The sequence below is a fragment of the Megalops cyprinoides genome, chromosome 9, assembly GCF_013368585.1.
Source record: "Megalops cyprinoides isolate fMegCyp1 chromosome 9, fMegCyp1.pri, whole genome shotgun sequence".
Lineage (NCBI taxonomy): Eukaryota > Metazoa > Chordata > Actinopteri > Elopiformes > Megalopidae > Megalops > Megalops cyprinoides.
The window spans coordinates 24875038-24895385 of record NC_050591.1 but is presented as its reverse complement, the minus strand read 5'-3'; the positions used below and the strand labels follow the sequence as shown (position 1 = coordinate 24895385).

The window sequence follows — 20348 nt, the reverse complement described above, 5'->3', positions numbered from 1 at the left end:
TGTGTGCTCTCAAAAGCAGGCCCACATTCACAGGCCAAAGATCCTTGTGCACTGATTTTAGAATCTTCTTCAAATTCTTTATGAAGGAAAGACAAACACTGCAGGCATCACATTGTTGCAGTGTGTCCAAAACGTCTGTTTTCTGAAAAAGAAACTGCAAACCTCCTGAGTATTCTGAGAAGCATTGAATCTCACAGAGAGAGTGTGTTGTTATTGTTGATAGTGCTGGCATGTTCTCAGGGTCCACGCTACAGGTCTCCTGTCCTGCATTTGCATAAAAGCCTGTCATTTCATAACTAAGAGGAAACTTGGTTGTGTTTAAAAGGAGTATTTTCATTCATCAGATACCATGACTTCTCTCTCTTGTCCTGAACTAATCTTTACTCATTCAAGCTTACCGCATCTGTTCACGGCATGTTACCGCTTTGAAAGGATCTGCCTTACTGTAAGACAGACAGCGTACCTGTCCTTTAACCAGGGGTAGCTTAGTGTTAAATGAACCGCAGCTGCATTGCAGCTTCAGGTCTTGGGATAGGTACCTAGCCTGAACTGTTTTAGTACAGACACAGCTGTGTAAAGGATAATATGTAAAAATGTGAACTATGTAATTCATCCTGGATTAGGACATCTGCAGAGAAAATCATAAAAATATTGATCATCCATACTTTCATCATGTGGTTGAAGGGTGCATGGACTTCAATGTAATTTAGGCAGTTGGTGTCAAAAATATGGTTTCGTGTCTGGTTTTGTTTGTCTTTACACAAAGTCCTTACAGATACAATTCTGGGGGTCTGAACTATGGGGTATTTACTGCCCCCCTTCAAAAATAAACTAAAACCGTTTCCCCTTTTCCGTCAGACAAATAGACCACATTTCAGATGCACCATTTAACATAAGTTTCAATCCAGAGTAATTTTGTGCAGATACAAAGTCTGTATATTAAAGGAACATTTTTAACCAAAAAATTCATGTTTGAGGCCATTTTTTCTTTATTTTGTTAATTCTGTACACTAAGGTCACCATAAGGCAAAGGCCTGTCAGTGACCCAGTTCTGTGTTCCCTGGTGTGTCACACAAACCAAAGATGAAAAAAAAAAAAAGATGTGGAGCCATTCTTCAAAGATATGAATGGACAATTTTCCTTTGCACCATCTTAGGCTTATAACTCACAGTGTGTCTGTTCTAGATCAGGAGGATATTTCTACCAGTGTCCAGTACTAAACATGTACATAGCATTCATTTCAAGTGCCAGAATACTGCAGATTTTGAAAAAAAAACAAAAAAAACAATTGAATTCAGTGGTTATGGAGAGTTTAATTTCACATTGCAGTTTCTCATTTCTACTATTGGCTGAGTATTAACATTGACAAAAAGCTTATGCAATTTTAAATGGTGAATACAAATTGTGAAAAAATGTGTTGGAAAAATAAAGGTGGAAAGAGTTGCCTTTTGAATCACCCTGCTCCGCTTCCCTTTTTAGTCCTGTACTTTTGTGTACTCCAAGCTGTATTTTGTATGTACAGTATAGGGTATGCATTTCCCATCCTTTGATGTGTTCTTCAGTACAGCTAGACCTTTAACGTCTGGATAATGGATATGATGTCTCCCCGTAGTCACCAGGGCAACCGCAGCTGCAGTTACATCCCCTACACTCTGCAGTATGCACTTTTTGGAGAATTCCAATGTACTGTATGCTGGTCCAAGTCTCTCACATTAATTACTTAATCTCATTGTTCTTTGAATAAAACATTTTAAACAGTCCAATAAAAATAAATTGATAAACATAAAAATGTTAAATGATTCAATAATAAAAACTCTGAGTGCAAGGGCAGTTGACAGCAGTTACCAGATTAAGTAGACTATTAAATGTGCACAAGCAGAAATTAGTCTTGTAAATCGAGAGTTTTGACACACTGGTTCTTTCATCCAGTTTCATCATTTTTACACACCCCCCTAGTCATAAGTATACAGACTTTTGTGTGTTACTTGTGGTCTATAGTAGATTCCATCTTATCACTGTATCTTTACTGTTGTGGTGTCTTCCATGGAGGTTCACAGCTCCCCTCCATGCTGTCAATGACACCAGCTGTGGTTCAGCATCTCTAGGGGGCAGTAAATGCTGTCCTGTCCCAATGTAATAGTGGCCTCATAACACCTCTATCCATTGATTTTGGTAAGAGCATTACCATGTGTACCATTCCATTCCACTGCCTCAGCTCCTCCACGATCACGCTGCAATGCCCATTAAAGTCAATGTAAATGTGTACGACAATATAAAGTGTACTGTACAACATCCGAAATGTGAAAATTCCATGTCTTTATTTCTGTGTATATGAAATTATATATTTCTTTATTTGTTGCATTTGTCTGATGTCTACTCTCTGTGTGTGTGTGTGTGTGTGTGTGTGTGTGTGTGTGTGTGTGTGTGTGTGTGTGTGTGTGTGTGTGTGTGTGTGTGTGTGTGTGTGTGTGTGTGCGCGTGTGTGTGGGTATGCATGTGGGTACATGTATGTGCACCCAGGGGTACACTGGCTGCAGAGTTTACAGCTTAGACAGGCGTGTATCCGTTTAAACATGTTCTGACTTTGGAGCAGCATTTTACAAGTCTGAATGTACATTTGATTGTAAATATTTTACTGGAGTATGAAAAGGAATAGAGTTAGAAATTAGAATAAAAGAAACATACATATTGTGGATAATATAGTGAATTTGATATGATATTTCACATTTATGACACATATAAAGGAATGAAAATCAGTTTAGAATAATCGTAGCTTGTCATTACATCCTAAGGCTTACGAGGTCAGGCAGAGACAGACCCTCAGCAGCTCAGAGCCCAGGGAAGAGATAGAAGTTCTTGGTCAGTGTCGCTCTGTCTTTGGATGGCATTTGGTTTGGGAAGTCTTCAAATCGGTTCATAATCTAATGGAAAGATATATAGGGGTGTGTTATGTTAAACTGTAAAAATAATGTCTTCCAATGTTTCTGCACATCATCATGTGTTATTTTAGCCCATTATTATTAATCCATGAACCGTGAAATCAGAGGCAAAGAGCTCTGAATCACTCTGCAGGTAAGCGGTATGTAATATATCAAACAAAAATTAAATGGTAAAAACTGAAAGATCATTTAATAGTCAGTTGGATTGTGTGGTAAGTACTGGCCTTTCTGAACAGTTCCTCAATGTGATCCTGATGGGCATATGTGTTGAACGTCTCCACAAGCCGCTGGATGAACAAGGTTCCTTCCACAACATGCCTGTAAGACTTGGTGTCTGAGAGGAAAAGAGACATGGGTAATTGACACCTGTTGAAAATGAATAGCAGTATATTTTAGCTGTCGATACAAAATATGACTTTTTTCCTTCAATATTAAACAAACCTGTCTGTTAATCCAGTTTAGTTTGGCCAAACCTCAACTGTAACAAATTCAGATGCACCCTTGATACTCTGAACTTCCTGAGTGAAGCAATACTGATTTTGGGGAGTGTTGGACGACAAGAAAATAAAACGGTGCATCTAAAAGGCAGCGGAAATTAGTCAAAGGTGTGGAATCAGTAGCAGGTGCAATGGCATTGGACGCTGGACAGAGATGGGAATATGGAAATGGTCAGGGGGCGAGTCCTGACCTGGTGTGCAGGACATGAGGCTGATGAAGTCTTTCTCCTTGTGCTCCCGCCGGATGGAGTCGTCCACCAGGCCTGGGGGGATCTCGGGCACACTGTCAGCGACCCAGGTGCAGCCAGAGTCATCTGCATCAACACACATTCACACACATCCTGTCATGTTTGACTCCTGATCCATTGGTTTGACAGACCCTGATGCCACAGATTGTAATGGTGCTAGGAAGGAAAGTATACCGCAGTCAGGCTGCACCAAAAGTGGCTATTCTGAGCATAGTTTTAATTATAGAAGTAATACTGTTACTGTAGGCAAGAACCAGTAGTGGCTGGTAAGCTGGAAACAGAGGAGGAAAATGTCTTACCTTTAATCTGATCTTTAGTTTCAACTGTTTGTATTTTCCAATCAAACAGTTAATTTGCTGAATAATAAATACTAATAGGTATAGCTTCCAAATTTTAAATTTTACATCTGGAAGTTGTAACATATCAAGTTTATATCAAGTTTATTTGAGCTTGTGGATAAATGCACTCTCTCTCTCTCTCTCCCTCTTTCTCTCCTCTCTCTGCAGGAATGCAAGCAATATTGGCAAGATAAATATCCATTAATCTGACCTATGCAATCAGGACATTTAATGCTGATAAAAAAAACTTTTCACACAGCCAAAGCTTGCAACACATGGTAAAGCCAAGCATACAATAAAATCTAGTAGTGTACAGTATATCGCACCATTTTTGAATGCAATGTGCAATAAAGGCTAGCAAACAAAACTTCAAAGCTATGTTGTTTCATGTGTCAACAGTATTTCCTTAATATGGACTAAAGGATAATTACCAAGAGTAATTATCCACAAGTTCAAATATATTAGATATAAGAGAATGTTGCACAATTGTATGATGTAGCTAAAGAAAAAGTGTTATCAGAAAATAAAATTGGTACCTATGGATATTTATTATTCAGTGAGTAAATTATTTGATTGTTAATTGAGGAAGATAAATGGAAGCAGCTGAAATGAACGATCAGTCCCAAGGGTAAAGTGTGTGCCTCCTATTTCCAGCACACCAATCACCAGGTATGCTTAATTCTGAGGCTTTTCTTGTTCTGGCAATAAAACAAGCACACTTCACAATCCTGTATTAATGATTTGAGAATTACGTCTGGGTAGGTAAAGATTTAGTTTTAGTCACAGTTCCTAAACTGGGGAATTCCTGATGTCTTTTTTTTTGTGATTATGTGATACAATGGTAAATGTTATTCAATCCTTAATTTGTTTTTGTCATATATCAGAGGTTTCAGAACTACATGCACTACATCAGTAAATGCAATACTCTCTCCCCACTGAAACAAGTTCAGACTGAACGGTCTGAGACAAGTTTTGACTGATTTCAGTGAACCCTCACAAAGCCAGTTCTGCAAAAAGCATTCACAGCTGCCAATCACAAGGCAAAGGTGAATTCCAGAGAATGGTTAACTCCCTGTGAGAGATAAGACCTCATTCCACCCTAACTACAAGGTGAGAGAAAAGACAAAGCGTAACACCTCAGGCTTGAATAAATCAAACCATATATATTTAAATTTAGCTAGTTAGCTGGCTATTTTATTCTTAAAATTCGCAGTGTGCATAGTAAAAATGTGTTTCATCAAATGCCCACCAATTTAAAGGGATTGGTGGTGACTGGTTTAAAATTACTTCAGATGTATGCTGGCTAATTTAAGGGTTTCCACTGAGACTGTAATCAGTGAAATTACATTTTGACTGGTTACAATCATTAAATTCCCTGTAGTGTGAACAAAGTATAAGATTGACCAGTTAAGAGACGAAATACATAACTACTGCAGTGTGGCTTCACCCCTGAATCATGTTAATATAATAACGATATGAATTTTATATCAATATATACCAGTAAAGGTGTGCATAATTCAGTAGATCTGAATTGCATTACACCATAAAACCCATGTGTGGGATCTACCGCTCTACTCTAAATGGAAACAGTTAGTCAAGCTTACCTCCTCTGCAGGCCTGGATGACAATGACTTTGGGTTTGTTGCGTAACCCTACGCAGTTTTTGGTGTTGAGGTGCGTGAAGATGTTGTCGAGTTTGAAGAGGTCAGGGTTGTTCTCTCCTTGGTGGTGGATCCCACAAATGGCGTCTCGCTTTCCGTGGGACATGATTACTACAAATGTGCTGTCAGATTGTGCATGCTCCTCACGCTGAGAGAATTCTTTCACAGTGTCATCTATGTCCTGCAAACACAGGTGCCTTCGTTACTAAGACACATGTACACCTGGCTAAAAACCCTGCTCTTCAAGGAATATACTCAAAAATACTGTAGAGGTTCACACATGGCATGATCCATTTCTGAAAATTAGCCCTATAGCCTCTCTGATTTTTAGGCCTTAGCAAACAGTGTAATCAAACCAAATATTGTGTGAAATTGCCATATTTTGAGTTAAAAGAAAAAGCTCCTTTTGCCAGTAATCGTCATCTGCAAAGGCTCTCTGAAATGGATGATCTCTCAAAAGCACACAGCTGTCTGTCCCAATACACACGCCCTTCACCACTGAGACTACGTTATGTTGGAACCATCCACTCTGTGTATACCTTGGCAGACAGGTTCCTGCGTTTCACCACGCTGTAACCTAGGTCCTTCAGCAGCTTCTCCATGCACTCCTCGTCCCTTTCAGCCCCCCGCCTCTCCATATCCTCGCGATCAAATTTAATGTTGTTGATGAGCAGAGCCAAACGTTTACGCTCCGACCTGTCCTTTGGAATGTAAATCTAACAGAACAGGGAATAAGGAATCAATTTAAATAAATAAGAACAATAATATAGATGAAGTGCCATACATTACTCTCATTATATGCCTGTGACCCTCTCATTATTTTGAAGGACAGGAAACAAAAACAGGACTCCAATCATCTCCTTCTTTACCACTTAGTAAACAACAAACTGGTGGTTTAATAAAGTAGGTACAGTAAAATCCCATTGATCTGATCAAAATTATTTACACTATAAACGTAGTGAGGGGAAAATGTTTGTACTGGACTGGCTGACTACACACCACCAACTGCACCCCACAAAACAGCTGCAATGAGATGAGAGCTAAAGGCATACCGAAGCAGAGTTCTTGGCGAGCATTTCTCTTTTGAATTCTTCTCTGCAGGGGACGAGAGTTCGTGACACTGTCTGTTCCTTCTCCTCTGCCACCTTTGGAGTTGGTGACTCTGTCTTTTCTTTCTGCTCTGCCACCTTTGACGATAACTGCGCTGATGGACAACAAAACAAAGCTTTGACCAATGTTTATTTTATTCATTCATTTTCTTTATTCATCTGACAGGGACAGCGTACACTTTGCACCACGGATGTGAGCGCATTTTGTACATTGTATCAGCATTAGCTCAGAAGCTAATTTTCATCAGAACAATGCTACAGTCAGTAGTATATAAAAAGCATGAATTAGTATCATCATTTGTATACATTGTATCAGCATTAGCTGATTATATTACAATAATGGTGTCATGTTGGCTTTTCATCCAGCACTTTGATCAGTGTGGCAGTTTCTTGAGAACAACTTTCTGCACAACGTGACACACGGTAGAATGACACAGCGCACGTATAACTTTACAGCACTCGTGACAATTTCTACAAAATGAAACAAAAATTTGGCCAACTAAATTTCAGTCTTTAACCATATTTTTAAACGGAGTCTAAAGTCATGATGTGATTCTCACTGTGATAAACTACCTTGATTTTTCCCTTTTATGAATATATCATGACACTCATTTCTCTTGTTATTTTGAGTGTGTACTTTTTGTCTAGCAGTTTGTTCCGATTTTTTTTTTCATTTGCACTGTACTTAGATCCATGTATAATGATTTCATCGTCATTCTAATTCGTGCAATGTATTCTTGTGTACTCGTGGTTTTGTATACTATTGTGATTGCAACCTACTGTTGCGTTTTTTAAATTAACTCCCGATAATGGTGCCTGCTGAATCACACCCATAACTGTTATTATAAACGTTGTCATATGCATGTTAATAACAATGAATCTCGAAAATCTCGAGTGCATTAGGGGTTTTTATTTAAAAATGAAGACTGTCTAATGAGTCCTTTGTTTCGAAAGCTGAATTAGAGTCACTGAAGGTATGCCGAGGTAAACTGGGAGTGCCTTTGCTCCGTGAACGATCAAGGTGCACTGGGACGGGCGGGGGCTTCCGTTGTTCTAATTATATTCACCTGACGGAGCAGGTTGGTCCAGGCCAAGTTCTTCGTAGAGGTTCCGGTCGTGGTCCCTCAGCAGAGACATACACTTCTCACTAGCCTTGTTGCCCTTCTTCCGCACAGTGTCTATGAGACAGCGCGCCTTGTCCATCTTCGTGGGGTTCTCCTCAAGCACCGATTCTTTTTCTCCATCGTTCAACACCCCAGCCTCCAAAAGGTCGTCCAACAACAGCTTAATCACACCCAGCGACACTTTGTCCACAAACTTGGCCCGCACACTGAATAGCTGTTTGTCTGTTCAAACAAAAAGAGACATGGAAGGGGAAAGATGTGATCTGATTTGCTTTTGGAGTTACGTGTATTTACGACCAATCAACTGACAAACGAAGTAAAACTGTCCAGTATTAACTGTCTGAAGTATAAGTTTCGATTCCGTTAATTCAGGAAATAAACTGATATTCAGTTCATGAATTTAAAATTGACCATCGATTGAAGATTTTCGATTAGGCTAATAAATTGAATTTCAAATCATTTCCTGAATTCACTGATTTGAAACAGGATTGACCATAAGCTTTGTCTATATATTTCTATTGCAAAATAATATACACCATTTTTATCAACAGAAGAATATTTAAATTCGATTTATGTGCGCGTCCTGAAAGTTTACATTTAAGAAACGATGCTGGGACCGAGCGATTTGTTCAATACAGTTTCAGTGCTACATTTGTAGAGTTGCAAATCCAATCTTGGCCTTTCTATACAGGAAAAGATTTTGTCCTCAGACGAAACAAGAAGTGTCATTTACAAGACAGAATAAGAATTTTATTAAAAGGCGAAAAAATAATAACAACCGACCCTTTGTGTCCAATGCACTTGGGAGAAAAAAAGTACTTTAAAGTTTTTAAGTTCTGAAGACTAAGTGCATAAAAGTAAAAAAGTGAAAGTGAAAGCGCGCATATTTTAAAACTACAAGACAATTACATATTTTTGTAAGACCAAATGTTACAAACGCGCGAAGTAAGGTGATCTGCCTGCATTTGTTCTGTGACTTTTTTGTTCTGTTCAGTAGTTCTTCTTGATTGACTTCCGTGCGATTTTTTTCCGGGACTATGCATATGGAAAATGCGTTACAGAAGACATGCTAGATCCTTTTACCACCATGGACCTTCACAAGTTTTCAGGTTGATCTAAACATGCCAATACATATTGAACTTACCTGCCATTGTCTAATTAAGAATCTGGCGTGAATCTTCAGTTAAGTTAATTGTGAGGAAAAAAAAAACAGGGTGTATACACCAAGCAAATTCCGGAGACGATCAGAAGTCAGTTTGCGTTCAGTAGGCAGTTCACCTTTAAGGAGCGTGTATGTCATACACACAATCGGAGTTCTGATTGGCTCCGGTCTGACACGCCCAGTGTTTATTGGACGGATGTTTGTGAAAGGCGCGCGTACGATATAGGTTATGTAATTTACAGTAGTGTGATTTTGCTGATTATTTTAGTAATGTTTCGACCGGGCCTGATAAAATACTACATTATCTGTCCTGAAAAGACTTTAGATATAATTTTCCTCTGACATCAGTTATTTTTCAAACGAATTAAATCTTTTTTCCTTGGTGTTTGCCTCCTTCATGATCAGCTTCTCTTCACGCTGTTCGGCAGGGTTATTTTTTATCGACATAAGAAGAATCCTCATTCACCACCACTTGCAGATCTTAGCTGTGGATCCAGGAAGCTCATATTGCCCTGGCTTGATTGTAAATAGGCTACTCTCTGTTGGCCATTCCCCAAGTAGACTACCACGTCTCATGATGTTGCTGCTCAGCTGATCTCCAACTTCCTAATGTTTGCCCTTGTCTTGCCTCTCCTCGTCTATCTTCGCTGGCCTCTAATCACAACAAAATTCAAATCCCATTCCCCGGTGTTTGCCTACACCATAGTCATTGGCATGGATCCCTCCCGCCTTGAATCCATAGTGGTAGTCTGTTTCTGTGTGGTTATTCATCCCAAACCTGCCGTATTCTCCTCGCCGACCTCCAGTGGTATAATAATAATAATAATAATAATAATAATCTACTGTATATATACAGCACCTCTCATGCATATATAGCAAGGTAAACAGTACATTTTATTGTTGTTATTCATGTTGTTTTTGTTATAGTTTAATTCTGCTCAAAAATATTAGGTTACTACTTTTGTCCGTTTGAAATGCACCTTCTTCCATTTAAACCCATGCTCTCTTGCGCTGCTGACATAACTCAGCCTGAAATCGTTTTTGTACTTCTCTTTAACACCTTTATTAGTCATAATAATCAATTAAATGTAATTAAGTTGAAACCTGGCCAAACCGGTCCTGCTGCTCCCCTTATCAGCAGGACCCCCACAGGCACAGGCGCACCCCCAAGGACGGCCCCCAGGTCACCATTTGCCCTCGGACCTGCCCGTACCCTTTGGCTACCAATCAGGGCCTCAATAGGGCCAGGGATACGGAACAATATAAAGGTGGTAGTGACCTCCCCCACCTCAACACCACAACAATACCTGGGAGGTGAAGAACTGGGGAGACCAAGCCTTTGGGGACCAAGCATTGTGCTGTTGTTGTGTGTGTCTGTGCCAAAGTAAGTAGTATGCCTAAGTTCAACTGGTTGTAATACAATTGCCTGTAGAGAGAGAAGGGTGTGTGTGCATGTTAATTAAGGTAGTGTGTCCCTGATGTATAAATGTTTCCATAGCCATTCATGCAGTTAAAGCCTGTATGTCCCACACAATGTTATCCCGGTGCAATGTACTTTGCAGCACTGTTTGCATGCCTGTTTGTATATTGCACATTCAACGATTGATTTATTCTCCCTGCTTACTCCTTGCAGGAAACCACACACACATACAACACAAACCCTCACATCCCCCCATCCAAAATCCCCAATAAACAACTGAACCCGGAACCTGACTACTGTGTCCTGACCGACACCCCACTGTGACAGCAAATTAGCCTGAACCTAGTTACGGGTGAAACTGCCCCCTCAGTTTCAATCTCAGTCAGACCTCCCACTGATTACTATAGTCCCCTAGGGCCTAGGTAATCCAATTCATTCACAGTAGTAGCCAAGGTTTCCCGCGCAGTGTCTTTGGGAAAAACCAAAAATTGCGACCATGCCGCTCCAATGAGCTCATCGCTTTGTTAGCGGTGCGCAGTGACGTTGACGCCGTTAGTGACCACCAGGAAGAGGAAAGCGGAAGATCTGACGAGGAGCTGACCTGATTGCGACGTAAGCGCCAGCTGTCATTGTGGATAAAATAAAGTTTAGCCCCCCGCCGTGGTAGAGGAACAACTTTTAAGTCATACTAGCTGAGTGACTACGGTAGGTATCTGACAGGAACTTAAAAGAGGAAATGTATGTTCTTGACAGATTATGCTAATGCAGATAAACGGAGCGAGAAGTTTATTGGCTGGCTCTCTCGCTGTTTTGCTAATCTGTGTTGTCTGTCATTATCACATAAATAAACTATAATGTCAAATGTTTTAATGTGTTAGCATTGTAACATTTTGCCGGCACGTCGTTGTCAACGACACAATAGTTAGCTAGCTAGCTATGTCACGTTCGAGTTGATGTTTTCTTCTAAATCCAGATTTCCTTGCTAGCTAGCTGTCAAGACAACAGAGTATGCATCCCAGTGTTATTGTTTGCGCATCCGTGAGATAGCTAGCTACAGTACCTACCTAGCCAGTAAGTCAAATGATTGTGATTGTCTACCTCTGATAACACTAAACGCTAGTGCCTAAATTGGCTGGATAAGAAATATATGAAACCCATGAATCAGATAGCTAGTTTTCTGTCGTTGGTAGAGATAGTAGGGTGTCAAGATCCAGCTATGATGATACTGAGTTGCCATCAAGCGAACATAGCCTGTGTTACCAGTTAATCGCTATGTTACTGAAACTTTGCTGGAGTCGACGTAGCCGTGAAACGGATGCAAAGTCCCTTTCAGTTTCTGTGGTCTGAAAGCGAAACAATGTCGGTGCCGATACCAAACGCTCTGTCAAAACATTAACGACGACTCACTTTGCAAGTGAAAGATAGCCCATTGCTTGTTCAGCACGGATAGTTTGCAGTCGAGATATTTTCATGATTGACTGATTTTCGACCGTTGCAGCAGTGCATATTTCATGTTGAACCACATGTACAGTGCGGGTCAGAAGTTTGGACACACCTGATTAAGATAACGGGAAACTTACTTGCAAAGATATTTTGATCTAAAGGCTTATGCTTAAATGCTTATATCAATCATGTTGTTATGCAGTGGGGGTGGTGTGGATGCCCCATTGATTATTGTAGTGCATTTTTTCCAAACACAGTAAAGAAGTATGCATAGTACCATTCAAAAGTTTGGACATAACTTTTATTCTTTATTTTTACTATTTCCCACATTTTAGAATAATAGTGAAGACATTAAAACTATGAACCCACACAAATGGAATATGCAGTGAACAGAAAAGTGTTAAATAAATCAAAATTATCTTATATTTTAGATTCTTCAAAGTAGCCAAAAATATTTTTAAAAATTGTATTTATTTTTTATTTTATTTTATTTTTTTAAAGAAATTCATACACTGGCATCAACTGCACTATTTATATTTGTCTAAGACACAAATTTCAAGCATTTAAGGATAAGTCTTTAGGTCAAAATGTCTTTGAATGTGTGTTTCCCATTATCTTAAACAGGTGTGTCCAAACTTTTGTCTGGTACTGTAACTTTGGTGTCTGGGACATATTCATGAGCAGCAATAGGGGGGTTTAGGTTTTATCTAGCTCTAAAGGTCATTGTGTTCTTCTTCTGCCCAGTCTTGTGCAGAAAATGTCCTGCTTGCAGTAGCAAAGTATGTACACCATAAATACAGACTGAGAATCAGTAAGGAGACACAGAGTAAAGGACAATGTTGCGTGAAAAACAAGGGCCTCAAGGAAAAAGCCTACCTTTGGCTGTGCTGCACAGCTCTACATACACCAGGCATCTGAGGTTCTGTTATGACAAGATAAGATCCAGGGACTGTGTTTGGTTGGACATTCAAAGAATTGTAAGCCCAGTCTATATAGGTTTTAATATTGTGTGCACTTGGTATGTCCGAATCTACTCTGTTCTTGCTGTTCATATTTAACAGAAAATGTAAGTATGTTCTAAATGCCAGTTAGCTTAGATTGTGAGTGGCACCTGTGCTGTGAACTACTGATAAGTTTGAAAAGAACAGCCCAGGTGTCCTGTCCAGGAAAGATTACAAACAGTCATCTTTATTTTTTGAATGGTCTTTTTCAATATCATCTCATATCAGGAGGTTATACTTAGTTTTCAGGTTGCACTGAATTCCATCAGCTTCCTTCTGCGTCGTTGTGATCTCTGGATGTACAGACAGGGAGAACAACTAATCCTCAGTATGTGAAGTGTAACTCATAACTATCACACATACACCTCAATGGCTTCTTGAGCAGCTCCCCCTTTTTCAAAGTATCATTCATACTGATCCTTATTTCATCATGGCAGTATTCTTGGTACAGGGTAATTCCACTTAAGATCAGTAAAAAAAATGTGTTGCCTCTTTTGATACCATCAATCTATAGGCTTTTTGTGAAGTGACTAAATTAACTAGCGGTGCTTTAAACTGGATAAGGAGACCAAGCCAGTGAACAGCCAAATGTTGTGAGATTTAATCCACTTTAATCTGCCTCTTGAACTCATCACTAACTCACTGCATGTGCCGCTCTGTCCTGCCAGCGGAGAGATGAGCCAGAAGCGGGAGCGCAGAGGAATCCGTGTGGACCAGTCAGAGCTGCTGTGCAAGAAAGGATGTGGTTTCTATGGCAATCCTGCGTGGCAGGGTCTCTGCTCCAAGTGCTACAGAGAAGAGCACCAGCATCTTCGACTGAAACAGATCGAGGAGGACAGGGCACTGGCAGAGAGGTACAGGCAGGGAAGACACCGGATACACCTTCAGTTACATTTAATGCTACAGTCAGTGACTGCACTTTCATGCATGAACATAAAATCCTGCGTCTGAGAAGCATTGTAGAAGTCATTTCCTTTTTCACTGGAATGTGGAATTATTTGTTTGGAAGATTGCTGCTAAGTGGCAGTGTAACTTGGTGTAGTCACTGGGCGTGGCACGGTTAGGGCTGGGAGGGGGGAGTGAAAGGTTTCCTTGTTTGTCCCAGGTTGCAGAGGGAGGAGGAGGCTGCCTACGCCAGCAGCCAGGGGGCTCAGACCCAGCCCAGACTGGAGGAAAGGAAAGCCAATGAAAAGACAAGCAAGGTGACCACAGTGAAGAAGTTTTTCAGTCCATCATCACGTGCAGCACCAAAGAAAGGTACTGAGAGCAAGACCAAGGGGGTTCAGAGCTCAAAACCGAAGCCCGAAGCTTGGGGGAGACAGTTATTTCTCATATTTAACTCTGATTTTCAACTTCTTAAATTCTACTCTCTGAGAGAGGATATCTGCACATCTCATGTACCGTTAGTATGTAAATATTATATGTAAATTGTTTGTTTCATGCACAATTTTGGCTGTTCACTGGTACACTGATTGTTTGATCTGTTGTAGTGGTCGTTCTCTAAAGAATCTTTTTTTTCTTTTTTTCATTTTTTAACTAGGTCTAAAATCCACTTGGGGGTATCCCATTCGTTGAGTCAAGCAGAAATCTTATCCTTGCACAAAATGTATGAATTAAGTGGAGTTGGAGCTGATTTATTGGTCGAATGCCTGAGTGGGAGCCTGAATGTCAAAATGATGTTAAGGCTGGAAGTAGTGCTGTTTGGCCAGTAGGAGGCATTTCTTCCTAGGATATGTCATCTTTTGGTGAAATGTTAGACCAAAACCTTCTTGGTTAAACCAAGAACATGACGTAATCATTAACGATCCCGTGCACCTCCTTACAAGGAGAGTGCCTATCCCCTGTTATTCTGCCTATTTCAGCATCTTATCATTCCCAATTCCATTTCTTCCCCTTCAAATTTGAGGTATGATGAGCGCTCTGTTCAAAATTAGCACCTAAGTGGTATGAACTGGTAGTGGATGAGGTGAGTGACCTTCCCCTCATTCTGAAGGGCTGTGAGGCTCAATGCTGCTTGTCTTTATTAATTCCCTCAGTGAAAAAGGAGACAAGATAGACATTAGGGATAGATACTAATTTTTTTAAGCACTGGCTACTCAAACCACTAGGCTTGTGATTTGGATAGCTAGTTTCTTGTGTAATTAAACAATTAAATGCCCGCATTTGTTTTTATATAATGAAAATATAATGTTGTGTCAACACTCATGATAGGATGTAAATATAGGTTTCCAAGATAAGGGAGAGCAAGATAAGGGGGCGTATATTGCATTACTTTCTGTCCATTGCCATAATTCATTGGACTTCTGAGTGATCATTTTAGTTCACTTAATTTAATGTGGCTTACTTTTGTTAACAAAAAAATGCAGTGCCAAATTTATATTTAGTTATATGGCCACATGAACTTTTACTGTGACATTCACTATAATCTGTAGCCTTGCACATATATTTGTGCTTGGTCAGGGACCAAACTCTGTCTTTGTTACTAAAATGAATAGCCGGTGCCTGCCAGGCTGGAATGGTGCTCTGAAGGCAGTGTTACGGTCAGAGTCGTGCTGGATGAGTGGGAACCATTGGGGATCTAATGGCGGGGGTCTGGCGTGGTCTGGTATTTTTCAGATAGTCACTATCAATCCCAGCATCTTACTGTGGGTATGTTGGACTGGTATATCTCTGTTGGGCCCACAGCTGCATGGTTAGTCAAGTGAATCAGGTGAATCACAGAGCATTCCTGTCTAGATCACCACACACTGCATTTGTCAACAAAAAGATCATCAGTTTTTTCTGCAGTAAACATTGTGAAAAATATTCCCAATTTTAAAACAAAACGTTTCTTCAAACTGCTGTTGCTTTATTTTATGTTGTTGTACTATTATTTTTCAGTTTCTTCAGAAATACTGTGATATCAGTAATACTGGTCAGCAGACCTCATTTTAAGGCCCAATGACATCTGTTACAGGGTGTTGATCCTGTCCCATATTTATCAAGAAACAAGTTTTATTGGTCACTTTTACAGCATTTCAGTAGTATTTTAAATATTAAAGAATATGTTCTTGATTTGAATACCATTGGTAATACTCCCAGTCTGGAGTTAAATACAACTGCTGATTACATTATATTTTCAGGGAAATTTGGTTTTTCTTTCCGCCAAAATTAGGAAGTGTAACTGTCCAGTATAATGTGTTTTTCTATGTTGTAATATGAAACCAGATGCACACAGTTGCACACAGTAAGCATATTTTTCCCCTTGCATCAGCAGGTATATTTAACGCCAGCAATACTGTTGAGTCACATGTGGCAGTCTTTCACCATGAAGCCATATTTTGGTTTCTCTGAAAAATTCCATCACTACATAGACATTATTATGATAACTGAATTTGTTTATCAAATTCATTTTTATGTCCTAGACACTAGGTTTAATAGGATTTTAACCCACATTTTCCCAAACTTGTAGTCAGTAGTCATAACCCAAAGTTTAATTTTTCTGCTCTACTCCTTTACATATCGACTACAAGCTTTTTAAATGACATATTTTCAAAGGCTGTGCCATGGTTATTTTTCATTTTTATGTCCAAACCTGAATATGTTAGGTAGGATTCTAATCCAACATTGTTGCTCATCCTACTTTGTGATGTCACAGCTGCCGCCTTATTCCCTCTGTCCGTTTCTCCTTCCGTCTGTCTCCTCAGAGAGCTTGGAGACCAAGACCCCCAACCCATCTGTCAGTAGACAGTGCAGCGTAGAGACCGACCGCACGACTCGCGACTTCATCAGCTTCCTGAAGAACCTGCAGAAGCCAGGCCGCGAGATCTACAGGCAGTCCCAGGCCTTCCTGGAGAGCATGGGCAGCAAAAAGGCGAGTCCCTCAGAAGGGTGCACCTCTCTTACAGTGATTCCAGTCTCCTGGAGAACCCTTGAAAATGTTTTCATCTTCTAAAAAAAGTTGTGGAAAGAGGTCATGTATCCCTCTGTCCTTAAAAAGTCATAGAAAATAAAAAATAATCAGTTTTTAGATTTTCTCACACATCCATCTCTCTTTCTAAGCAGCTTGATGTCATGTAGCATCAAGCCTAGCAATGTCAGTTTCCTGATATTTTGATCAAATCCAACAAATTTGATCTTCAAAGCAGAACATTGTCATTGGAATTTTACTGCAATAAGAGTACTCCTTGAAATTTCATTCATCCGTACAATGTCATGAAGAGGTGAAGGAAGAGTATAAATCTGATCTGAGTGGGAACCCTGGTAAATCATGTGCAAGTAATTGATGCTTTGTTTTTATCACACCTCATTCCTCAGCCACCACTCACTTAGTGTTGTTCACAACGATGGCTTCACTGTTGTGGCATTCTGGCGTTGTTATAGCAGTTGTTATAGCTTGGTGACATTGTGTATCATGATTCCTGTGACTTGTGATGTGCTCTCTGCCTTCCAGGACCTGAGCGCTGATGAACTCTCTGAGTGTGTACAGGACTTCTACCAAAACCTGTCTGATCAGCTGCTGTCACACTTTAAAGGTAGGCCCACAGAGAGAGAGAGAACAGGGGTATTTAAAGTATTTATGAACTCATGGGAACCTGTATAATCAAATGAGGTGAGGACATGACATGACATGCCTTGCCTATGCTTGTGTTTTCTCTTTGGGCTCCTTTTTAGTATATGGTGAAGCTATGAATAACCTACTAATGTAAATCAAACAAAATGGTCACCCATCCCAGAAAAACAGCTTTGCTCAAGCGTGATCAGATTTACAGTGCCATGTCTTTTATATTTGATTGCATTGCCAGCAACTTTGGGCTTTGTGTTTTGGTCCAGGGTCTAGGGAGAGTGTGGAGCGAGTGATGGACCAGGTGGAAAGGTATATTATGACATACCTGTATAAGGTCGTCTTTTGTCCCGAAACCGCAGACGATGAGAAGAAAGACTTGGCCATACAGAAGAGGATTAGGTGAGGCCATTGGGGAAAAAAATAAATGTTTTAATAGCTGCACTGTAACAGTGAATGAAAAGACACATTATTAAATTCACTACTATGCAATGGTTTCACAAAATAAGTAGCCTTGATTTCGCACACTACTCTTGTCCAGTGTCAGTAGTGCACCTGACTTTGTATGTATGTGCGTGTGTGTGTGTGTGTGTGTGCATGCACATGCGTGTGTATGTGTATGTGTTGCAGGGATCTACACTGGGTTACTGCTCAGATGCTGTGTGTCCCTGTGGAGGAGGAGATCCCTGAGGTGTCAGACAATGTGGTCAAAGCTATCACAGGTGAGACTGTAACATCCTTTTATTATGGATGTGAAAACATCCTTTTCAGTCAGTTTTCAGTATTCCTTGTGTGCAAATTTATCTCCTTTTCTATGTGATTTCTTTTCTGTGTGGACTGTCTTAGAGGTCATTGAGATGGATTCCAAGCGCGTGCCCTGTGACAAGCTAGCCTACATCACCCGCTGCAGCAAGCACATCTTCAACGCCATCAAGATCACCAAGAAGGAGCCGGCATCCGCCGACGACTTCCTGCCCACCCTCATCTACATTGTCCTGAGGGCCAACCCGCCCCGGCTACAGTCCAACATCCAGTACATCACCCGCTTCTGCAACCCCAGCCGCCTCATGTCCGGGGAGGACGGCTACTACTTCACCAACCTGGTGAGAGGTCCCTGCACGAGTGTACACACACACACACAGACACATACATACATACACACACACAGACACATACCTACATATATGCACACACACACACAGACACACACACACACACACAGACACATACATACACACACTTTCACTGCTTTCAAATAGGTAATTTTAACTTAAGCAGGAGATCAGGTAGGACACATGTCAGTCCAGTGAAGACTGCATGTGTTGTGTTTCTCTCCCCATTCCCGCAGTGCTGTGCTGTGGCCTTCATCGAAAAGCTGGACGCTCAGTCTCTCAACCTGAGCCCGGAGGAATTTGAGCGCTACATGTCGGGGCAGGCGTCCCCCAGCGGGCCGGAGACGGGGGCGGAGGACCTCAGCCAGCTGTGCGGCAGCCTGGACCTGCTGGGCGGGCCGGGGCTGCAGCAGGATCGCTTGGCGGAGGGGCCACGGAGGCTTGAGACCGACCTGATCGACTGGCAGGCCAGCGTGGAGAACGACACACAGGACGTCCTGGCCGAGCGCCCCCCCGAGGCCCAGCCCACCGCCTCTGCCATCGACTCGGACAACGTGGACAGTGACAGGCTGCCTCCCCCTCTCCAGCCCCAGGTCTTCGCAGGCTAAGGTTCCCTAACACCCCTCCCCCACCACTCACCCACCCAACCTTTCCCCTCGAGCCCCTCGTTTTCCACCAACACATTCCAGATCAGCTCTGCTCACCTCTCCTGCGACCTCTCACTCCTGGGAACAGAGGTAGCGCACGACCCACCACCCAAACAGGCTGCTTATACCGCTCAGCCTTTCCATTTCTGGTGCCACCTTAGTGTAGGGCTCCCCATCACACAGGCAGGACTTTACCCTCCCAACACTGACACTTGGACTGGAGACGGACTGTCTGCACACTTCCTCCAGATGTCTCCTGTCACATATCTCCAGTGTGTGTGTGTGTGTGTGTGTGTGTGTGTGTGTGCGCATGTGCTTGCCTGCATGGTGACCACCACTTTGGGCATTCTCTCTTCTTTGTAGGACTGGTGCCGTATCAGTGTGCTGATATCATATAAATCTGGGAGACATAGAACCAAAGTTTGTTTTTCTTTCTCTACCTCACTCACTGTCTGTCCCCATCTTGTCATTCATATGAGCAGTCTGTCTTGAGAGGTAGTGTGAACATTAACTATCCAGTATGGTCATGGAATGCTGTTAAACACTAAAACATGTTAATTCAGTGAAACCTGCTCTGAACTGATTATTTGTTCATCCTCCATATTACACTTTCAAAACAGACTATGCCAATATACTTGTCTTTGCAGTTAATGTTAGACTCTCAAAAGAACAAAAATCATGTAGATTATTTTTACAGTGTTAACATGTATTTTTTAGAGTTCTGGTTGATATTCATCCTTAATATATATTTATATATGTACTTTTTTGAAGTGGCAACTCATAAATCCACTGCTGAAGTATCTCAAGGCTTCATCATCTGAGAGTGGCTTGATATAGATATTTTTGGCCTAATCAGTGACTCTGGATCTGTTTCAGTATTTATCCGTATTATGGTTGGGAGTTGGATTAGGCGTGGGGAGGCTGATCCTGGATCAGCTGTTTGATACATGAAGTATCTTTATGTGGTCAATGTGTGTGCCAAACCAGCCTCCCCTTCAGGCAGATGAAGAAGGGAATATATGGTGTTACTCACTAGTGTGTGAGAGTAATTGCTGGTTGCTTTGCATTTCAATCAAAGATGAAGTGATCATCTATTTTAATGTG

The 20348-nt window shown here is 41.1% G+C and overlaps 2 protein-coding genes across 2 annotated transcripts; one reads left to right on the top strand and one right to left on the bottom strand.

Moving 5' to 3' along the window:
* Window positions 1–2444: 2444 nt before the first annotated feature.
* On the bottom strand, window positions 2445–9190 carry LOC118783099 (caspase-1-like). The gene is made up of 8 exons (XM_036536798.1): window positions 9061–9190; window positions 7860–8138; window positions 6736–6887; window positions 6223–6399; window positions 5627–5864; window positions 3628–3750; window positions 3164–3273; window positions 2445–2921 (listed from the first exon to the last, which is right to left on the bottom strand). Exons 1-8 carry the CDS (start codon window positions 9065–9067, stop codon window positions 2829–2831), a joined length of 1179 nt encoding a protein of 392 aa, XP_036392691.1. The 5' UTR covers window positions 9068–9190; the 3' UTR covers window positions 2445–2828.
* A 1915-nt stretch (window positions 9191–11105) lies between these two features.
* rabgef1l (RAB guanine nucleotide exchange factor (GEF) 1, like) lies at window positions 11106–19835 on the top strand. The gene is made up of 9 exons (XM_036536799.1): window positions 11106–11203; window positions 13611–13796; window positions 14048–14199; window positions 16629–16795; window positions 17372–17456; window positions 17755–17887; window positions 18116–18207; window positions 18332–18588; window positions 18834–19835. Exons 2-9 carry the CDS (start codon window positions 13618–13620, stop codon window positions 19203–19205), a joined length of 1437 nt encoding a protein of 478 aa, XP_036392692.1. The 5' UTR covers window positions 11106–11203; window positions 13611–13617; the 3' UTR covers window positions 19206–19835.
* The last annotated feature ends 513 nt before the right edge of the window (window positions 19836–20348 follow it).